At 33.1% G+C, this 9,426-nt stretch overlaps 1 protein-coding gene across 2 annotated transcripts; it reads right to left on the minus strand.

The window, feature by feature from the left end:
• Nucleotides 1–1,687: 1,687 nt before the first annotated feature.
• On the minus strand, nucleotides 1,688–8,737 carry LOC130961995 (methylcrotonoyl-CoA carboxylase subunit alpha, mitochondrial). 2 transcript variants are annotated; one of them, XM_057888055.1, is made up of 16 exons: nucleotides 8,253–8,733; nucleotides 7,501–7,622; nucleotides 6,842–6,989; nucleotides 6,182–6,319; nucleotides 5,838–5,933; nucleotides 5,693–5,752; nucleotides 5,367–5,459; nucleotides 5,178–5,289; nucleotides 4,804–4,905; nucleotides 4,521–4,657; nucleotides 4,010–4,235; nucleotides 3,762–3,928; nucleotides 3,409–3,522; nucleotides 3,073–3,315; nucleotides 2,763–2,858; nucleotides 1,688–1,950 (listed from the first exon to the last, which is right to left on the minus strand). In XM_057888055.1, exons 1-16 carry the CDS (start codon nucleotides 8,628–8,630, stop codon nucleotides 1,942–1,944), a joined length of 2,241 nt encoding a protein of 746 aa, XP_057744038.1. In that variant the 5' UTR covers nucleotides 8,631–8,733; the 3' UTR covers nucleotides 1,688–1,941. The 2 variants fall into 2 exon arrangements, with proteins under 2 accessions (XP_057744038.1, XP_057744039.1); XM_057888056.1 differs by lacking the exons at nucleotides 1,688–1,950; nucleotides 2,763–2,858; nucleotides 3,073–3,315 and having other exon boundaries at nucleotides 3,420–3,652; nucleotides 8,253–8,737.
• Between the last annotated feature and the right edge of the window lie 689 nt (nucleotides 8,738–9,426).

Consider the following 9,426-nt stretch of genomic DNA (forward strand, 5'->3'; position numbering starts at 1 on the left):
TTTTTTAGGGTTTCTTCGTAATTTTGAGAAGAGAACGAGGGTGATGTATGGTTATTGGGGTGTGCACAAGGGGAGAATGGGATTTCACCCAAACAAGCAAAATGATGCCAAGCAAAACGACGTCGCTTTGCTAAGTCTGCGGTGGCTTATTTGTCCATGCCTACAGAGCAATCCACATTTGATGATCCAACGCCATGTCACGAGCTGCACGTTACACCTCAGCGTTTTCCGTCGACATTGAACGGAGAAACCAACTCAAGGGCTAATTGGTATCACGGAGTAAATGGATAAGGGCCGATTTGATAATTTATAAAGGTTAGGGACGTGTAGTCAATTTTCAAACTGGACGGGGACCGGGTGTTTTTGGTGACTTGAGTACGTATTCTTTTAAATTGTTTTGTTAGAATTTTTAACTTAACAAAATTTTTATGTCATCAAGGTCAATTACACATCATTGTTGATTTTGTGAAATAATATGACAGATTTTTTTTAATTAATTAAATAAACTGAACAAACCCAACCGAATTGCAGTTTTAATAAACGATCAAATCGAAAACTTTTTTTTATAAATAACTAAATCAAACTGCATCGCAAATATCTCCTATTATTAGTCATACATTATAGAAAAAAAATATAGAATGCAGTATAACAAAATACAGTACTCCCGTTAATTATAGTTGATACTTTTTAATATGTTCATAGATAAAAAATTATTAAATAGTTGATGAGAGTACTGTATTTTATAATGTACTCTTTAACTAAAATTATATATTTGTTATATAATATTTAATTTTTTTGGTATTTCTTTATGATTAACATCCTTACATTAAGAGTTAAATTATAATAAAATATAATAATTTAATTAATTATATATAATACAATTATTAAATAATTAAGAATAATACAATTTATATCATGATTATTTTTTGTGACTTATTTCGTTATACTATATTTTAGATATTTTTTGTATTTTTTATGATTAATAATATCACATCAATTATTATGGTATTTTATTATGATAATTGATTATATGACAAAATATATTTAAATTGATAAAATACTAAGGTACTCCCATTGATATTCTAATAATACTCTTACATTAAAATTTCAATAACCAATTTTATTTACGTTATTAAACTTAGTTAAAGTGGTAAACATATTTAATATAACGTTATTTATATTAATATTAATTTATTATTAATTATGTCATATAAATAATTATCAAAACAATTTTGCGCTTAGTTTTTGCTATTGGATGTCGTTTCCTTGTTTTTTTTTTTTTTTTTGTCTCTCGGTCAGAGGCCGAAATCATACCAGTGCCACTTTGGCAAATAAAAAAAACACCTCTCTTGAGAATTATTGGATTATTTTGTATAAAGCTTTCAAATAAAGTGTTTTAAATTTTTAATAGAAATTGGCTGGATACTAATTGACATTTGAATCTAAGACTTGGGTAATATTGAATGAATTTTATTCTAGGGTAAATCCAAATTTGGAAACAAACATTCCTCAGTTATTTCATAATCAACGTGAAGAGTGCTTGGATTTTGGATTCTCCAAACTATCCATATATTATGCATGCTAATTTGCATTTTCCGTCTGACTATTTGCATCCTAATTTCCTTTTTTTCCCAACTCCTCCGTCCTTGGAGGGGTTGTGACTCGAGACCTATATGATGGAAGGATATTTTAACTGAAGCGATTTCTAGCTTTGTTATTAATGGTTTGAAGAATTACTTGCATTATTGTAAAGTATACATCATCCCTTGTAACTCTAGGATACAAGTTACAAAGATTGTGTAACAAGTAATCAACTTCAAGCTTCAAGATGTTGGTTGTTCATCAATGTAGTGAGATCCAACAACTAATTTACACTTTCAGCCATCCATCAAGGCCCCCTCATCGAAATCTTGGCGAAAAGGCGTTACCAACTCTGTGGTTTTATTGATCCTGCATAAACATAAAATTATCAAGATGTTTTATGTATTCAATCGAAAATCCAAAATTACTGGTGACTTGGTAGGCAGGGAAAAATAGAAGTAACACAGCAAATTAAGTGACATGAACATGACTCCTCTTTTTAAGTAAACAATTGATGTTTCAAGGTGAGTTGCTTAATGTCAACTTAAAGATTCTTACATTATTAGTAACAGATTAAGAGAATGATAGTTCAGAAAATAGATTTCATTGAAGCAACATGATCATATCAACTTGTTCGAGGAGGTCGAAAATGAGAGTGAGAGAAGGAACATGTAATGTGTTAGTCTATGACCAAATAATCAAACTAATCTGGGGAAGGAACTGTCTGAGCCTCCTAGCACAGGGTTTTTCATCTCTAGAACTCAAACTTGAGACCACTGCGAAAATAAGGGCGAAGTTGGTATACGTAATGTATTTTTATCTGCATTTCTTACTGATATCGAAATACCAACTTCCCCTTTTCTCATTTTTCACTTATTCAGAAAGGAGAACTTGAAGTGTTATAACTCATGCCGGCATAAAAGTGTCAACATCAAAAGAGAAATAAGAGAGAATATCTAAGTGGTTAAGTGCTATCCTATTGCAATATTGCTAGTAATATGATATAGGCGAAAACTTAGGTACAGTTGTTTTCATGTGAAATTGATAATCGAGAATCGTTAGATGATTTGACAGATTTGACTAAATTATCATTTAACGGTTATTAACTATCAACTTCCCATGAAAACAACTGCATGTGAATTTTTACCTATGATATAATACAGCAAAGATAGTTAACTAACCTTTACGCTGAAAAGAACACTGCCATCAGAAACCTGTTCACCAACTTTAGCTTGAAGCCCATGCACAAAACCAGATGATGGTGCCTTTACAACATGCTACAGAAAGTACAAAAACGAGTTACTAAATGAAGATTGAAGAAAGGAGTCTTTAAGGGAGTGTTTGGTTGCAGGGTAAAATTGAGTTGAAAATTTTTATAGACGAATTCCATGTGTAAAAATACACATGGATGATGGAACTTATTGATTGAAAATTTTTACCCCATTTTTTATCTGCCAACTAAACATGTCCTTAAGGAGCAACAGCACATACCTCCATCTTCATTGCTTCTAACACTATGACAGGTTGTCCCTCCTCGACTCTTGTCTTGTCGGTCACTAAAACCTTAACCACCAAGCCTGCCATGGGTGCCACTACAGTCCCTTGAGGGTGGGCTGATGTCTCAAATTTGGGTTTATGTTGGGACTCTTCGTCCTCGGACAAATCAAGACCTAGCTTCTCTCTAAAATAATGATGATGGGACCCTTGCCAAATATGGATATGCCTTATTTGGTCCTTAACCGCAAGAGAAAGAATATATCAGCTTTATTATTGTCATCAAACTTGTCTACGTTCACTAAAAAATTGCACACAAAGGAAGACATTTACCTTTGTGTAAACAGCTATATTGACATCATTGGTTACACCATCAGCTTCAACTCTAAAAGAGTGTTGTTTTACATATGTTGCTTTAACTTCATGAACAGGAGATCCATCTTCTGTCTGGAAGTATGCACTCTCATCTTTAGTCAAAACTTCAAAATCAGGCTACTTGCAGTATTTTAGAACAAAAAATAAAGGCTGGCTGGTGCATGAGGCTCCAGCATAGTTGAGCTTGAACAAACAAAGGTAGCTGCAACGATTTTGAGGTCACATGGTAGCAATTTTACCGTTGTGCCAAGGCTCGCCAAAAGAACTTGTGAAATACGCAAAAAAGAAGAAAGAAAACTATTTGATGTTACCTCAATCAGATATTTTCCGTCAGCCTGATGAGTGATGGTAAGCTTCAAGATCTTTGAGATACCACTACCATATTCGTTATCCCACTCAAGTTCCATTGTACGCTTAGCTTGATGGTGGACTCTAAAAGGTGGAGAAGCATACCATATAGGGTGCAAGCTGCCGCCGCCTGAACAGTGACAGGTGTAAATACCAAGGGAACTTACAAAACCAACTTTGAATATTACACATCAGGAGTGAAATAATTTACCAGGAGGGTTTCTTGCTAATGTGAAATGTTCTTTCTCAATGAGACATGCAGCCACAAGTGATGCACTGAGTCTGGCAGCTTCATATGCTTCTTTTGAATTGGTAGAATCAACAAAGAGGTCATCTTTGTAGTTTTCAATGAAATGAGTCTCCACATTGCCACATTCAAATGCCTGGTGATTCGCTAGCTTTTGAAGAAAGTTGATATTGGTTGGTAAACCTGCAACCTGTAGAATAAGATGTTATATTAGCAAATTAAAGATGGAGTCAATTTATAACTATTTGAAGTTTCTTCTCAAAGGTGACAAATGAAAATTTTGTAAGTTTTACACAGGTTTACACATTCTATATCACCCCACCCTTGTTACCAAAGATAACATATAGAAGATCTTAAATGTGTAAGTCACATAGCATCTAAATAGAAAAATGTTGAATTTACTGAGAAAGTCACAATAACAATCATAATAACTTAACAGCTCACTATAGCAAAGGAACTATGGAAACTAGTCTACCTGAAACTTAGACAAACAATCCTTCAGTTTGACCAAGGCTGCAGCACGATTTTGTTCCCACACCACAAGCTTAGCAATCATTGGATCATAGTGCATGCTAACAGTGTCTCCTTCTTTAACTCCAGTCTCCACCCGGACTGCCGAAATGGCAGATTTCAGAAATATTTTGAAAATAAAAAGGTCCACAAATCTATCTTGAAGTTATGTGTTCTTCCTAAAGAAGAAAGTCAGCAATAACCAAATACACCATAAATAAATTACTTGCTAATTTTATGTAACTGACCAGCAGATGAGTCTGGAACGTGATAATGATGCAGAACACCAGTGGCTGGAAGAAAACCCTTTGGAACATTTTCAGCATAGATTCGAGCTTCAAAGGCATGACCTGCCATCAAAACAGAATTGTATTAAGAGAAACTTAAAGTCTCTGTATGAGAGACGGAAGTTCTAACATGCTCATTCTTGCACGGGTGTAATTAATAATTGACAAGCTCAAAATGATTAAATGTGTTGGCTTATAACAATTGCCAAAATGTTACAGATTTTCACACTAGAAATATGTTCATTTTGCGGTATTGGTAAAACTTAAGAGGATGTCATAAACTTCACCAGATATTGTTCATTAATAGTTGCAACCTGATATGAAAGAAGAATCACCTAAAATAGGTATTTGTGATTGACTCAACGGAAGGACTTCTCCATTGGCAACATGAATTTGCCATTCGACAAGATCTTGACCAACAATCATCTCGGTGACAGGATGCTCAACCTGGACACAGGTCCCGGGTTATACTTTTGTAAGACATAATCTTGGGAGCAAAGGACAATAGAAATTAATCCAATCACCTGAAGACGGGTATTCATCTCCATAAAGTAAAACTGACCAGAGACTGTATCAACTATAAACTCCACAGTCCCAGCATTGTAATAATTAACTGCCTTCAGGCATCAGAGAGAAACCACTTAAATCAATATATGATATTGAACGAAATGCAGATCTAAATATGGCATAAAAATGAAATGGCTAGCCATCTCAAAAAATGTTTCAATAACATACTTGTTATATTTCTCTAAAGGTTTTCATCTTCAGCAGAAGTCATTGACCCAGTGCCTTTCGATTATTAAAATCTTGATAAAGCTAAACCATAGTGGATAAGAAAAAACAGTTTTACCTTTGCTGCAGAAACAGCAGCTTCTCCCAAGTGTGCACGAAAATCAGTAGAAACATTTGGCTGCACATACATTGTTACAAGTTGACAATGAGAACATTGAGATGTGTATGTTGTTATTTTTTAGGGAATTTTAAACAAGCCTTACGGCTGGAGCTTCTTCAATTATCTTTTGATGTCTTCTCTGCACACTGCAATCTCTCTCGTATAAATGCACAACATTCCCATGCTTGTCTCCAAATATCTACAATGTCAAACAGAAAAGTATTGATAATAAACTTGAATTCCATTATGCCAATAAAGTTCTTTGTTATTAATGACCACTAGTGTAATTCCATTATGCCAATAACGTTCTTAATTAGTGAAAACATACTCTCATGAGTGAAAAAACATTTACTATGAAGCAGCTTTGAGTTTTCATAAGAAAGAATAAGCATTCAATGAGGACTCCAAGAGAATGTGAACCTGGGGCTAAAATGGCAGTATAAATACCTGGACTTCTATGTGCCTTGGCCGTGTGATATACTTCTCTAGTAATATCGTGTTGACGCCAAAGGAAGCAGCAGCTTCACGTTGTGCTGCTAAGAATGATTCAACAAATTCATCTGGAGTATGCACAATCCTCATACCCTACAATATTCACATATTCCAAATTTCATAAGTGAGATTATAATGCTCATAAGTGATAAGTGACAGAGATTCTCCTAATAATCAATTTCTCATCTGCTTTCACCATAAAATAATCCTGTAATTCTTACATTAAATTTTTAAATTTCAAACATGCAGAAAACTTAAATAACTTCTATGATATGTATTCAGTTATCACCTATCAATAGAAATAAGATGACTAAGGTCCATGGGATCATAATTACAGCATGAAATCTCAACCTCTATCCTATGGGAGCTTTATTTTTTAAAAAAAAAATTCATAGCTAGCGCAATCTATTTGAGAATCATATAACATGGCAAAAATCCCAATGGAATAGACTACATTCTTTTGGCAGCATATTATTATTTTACAAATAAGGCAAACATGTTCATTACACAAAGCTAATAGACTCGGAAAGAAAGATAGATAGGCAATGCACCCCTGCATCAAGAATTACAAAATGTAATAACTTGTATGAGAATAAATATCAAGTTACCATCCACCTTTCCTCCACCTCCATGGGTTGGCTTTATCAAGATTGGATACCCTATTTTGTCAGCTTCCAACTTCATTTTATCAATATCTTGTTCATTTCCGTGATATCCAGGCACAAGGGGTACCCCAGCAGCCCCCATTATTCTCTTTGATGCACTGATGGATGTATAAAAACATTGATAAGATGAAGAAGCTCTATAATATATCTCAGACAGTTTTATATCTCAAATAGATAGAAAGGTTAAAGGTTAAGCGTGCTGAATTGACTCTCTACTCTAGTCTTGGTCAAGCCAAGGCAGACTTGAAACATTCTCTATTTGATGAGAGAGGAAGAAGGCAATTCTTGAAAATCTAAAGAAATCATTTTGTCATTCTATCTCTAAATGCATCTATACCTCGATTACAACATATAGAAACACTAGCCTGGCAAGGGTTTCAATATCATATTCTTTGGCCAATTGAAAGTCACTTGGATGAAAAGTATACAAGCATTAACTAATATTTATCCTTTACCAATATGAGTGCATCATATCTTTAATAGTTATAGGAAGCATAAGAATGCACAAGGCTGTGAGTTTCAACATAAACCGTATTCCCATCTTCATAAATGTAGCATTGATTCAAACAATGAAAGAATGAGTGGAAGGTAATCAGCACTGTATTATACCTCTTGTCACCCATATCCCGTATGGCAGACGCAGGAGGGCCTATAAATGTAAGACCCTTATCTTCACAAAGCTGTGCAAAGTCGGCACTTTCGGACAAGAATCCATATCCAGGGTGAATAGCCTAATCACCAAAATGAACAAACCATTATGGATTGCAGAAAATGTGAAGTTTCATATTTATGGATTGGTAGTACTAGTAGCTTCAGCACAACCAAAAAACAGAAGACATGAATATCCTCTTCCACTATTTACATATCCTGTCAGAAATTCATGCCCAGTTACAAAAGAGCCATATAACAGTGGTTAGTACTTTGTAGTGCACGCTAGCACCATCTTTCTGAGTAAAGCCCACACTTATGCAGTGAAAGTGCATACAATTAAAATTCAAATTTCAAAGATTATCTCTTATTAATTTCACTGTATCATACATGCCTGGATAAACTAAATTAAGACAATATCAATAATGACTCTTAAGCTTTATAATTTTGATTAAAAAAATTATCTAAGAATTCTTTTTTAATTTGAATAAATAATCACATCAATATACTATCAAACATAAGTCAAACACAGTTTACTGACACTGACTTAGCACTACAAGATCATAATTCATATTGACTCTATAAAATTCCTTCTCGCGTCAACATTTATTTTCTTAAAAAAATAAAAAATAATAAGGGCTGAATTTATTTTATTTTATTTTATTTTTTCTCTAAAAGTGAAAGGGGGAAGGACTAAGGAGGAGGCAGTTAACCTGGGCACCAGACCGAAGGGCAGCATCAACAATAGTGGGCCCATTGAGGTAGCTGAAACGGGCCTGGGCCGGGCCCACCCGAAAAGCCTCGTCGGCTTTGGCAACATGTAGGGCGTCCTTATCGGCGTCGCTGTAAATGGCAACGGTTCGAATCCCGAGCCTCTTAGCTGTCCTAATGATCCTGCAGGCTATTTCGCCTCTGTTGGCTATCAGAACCTTCTCGATGCGCTTCGAACGAGAAGAAGGTTCTAGAACATAGCGGGATGAAGTTGAAGAGGAAGAGAAGGTTCGCGTGGTGACGAGGTGGAAGGAGGAGGGGATTGTGGTTGTTGTGGTGAGCTTTCTGCGGAGGAAGATGAAGGAAGCCATGGATGCCATGGTTTGAGCTTCAAAATTGAAATTGGAGAAATCAAATGTGGAAGAAGATGAAGAACATGAATATGATCCAATCTTGTAAGAACTCAAGAAGAAGAAGAAGAAGAACTGCAATGATAGGACACTGTTTTGGTCATTTACGGTAACTAATTTTTTTTTTTAATAAAATATTTTTTTTAATAGCATTATGAGTTGTTTGTTTGGGTGAATTTTTAATAAAAAATATTTTTTAATTATTTTTTTAAAATATTTTATAAAAAACTAAAAATATTTTTATGTTGGAGTATTTAATGTAAATTTTTTTTTTATTTATCAATTATATTTAAATATAATAATATAAAAATATTTTTTATTTATTTATTATATAAAAAATATTTTTTTAACGAAAAAAATTTTTAAAAAAAATATAAATAATAATTTTTAAAAAATATATTTTTATTTTTTTTGATATTTTTATTTTTATTATTAAAAATTTATTAAATATACTAAAAAAATTATTAAAACAAAAAATTTTTTTATTAAAATAATAACATCCAAACAAACACGATCTTTTTATAAAAAGTTAAGTTTGATGATTTTCTTGCAAATAAAAATAAAAAATCCCTCCACGTAATTTAATTATGTTTTGTACTTCTAATTTTAATAAAGTATTTTTTGAGAAATATGGTCTCGATAAATATTTTATACTTTAAAAAATAAAAAATATTTTTTTATTTTAATTAATCAAAAATTTATTTATTTTTAAGATAAAATATTAAAAATTTATTTGTTGTTTATTCTATTTTTTAGCTAAAATTTT

Source organism: Arachis stenosperma, chromosome 2 (genome assembly GCF_014773155.1).
Source record: "Arachis stenosperma cultivar V10309 chromosome 2, arast.V10309.gnm1.PFL2, whole genome shotgun sequence".
Lineage (NCBI taxonomy): Eukaryota > Viridiplantae > Streptophyta > Magnoliopsida > Fabales > Fabaceae > Arachis > Arachis stenosperma.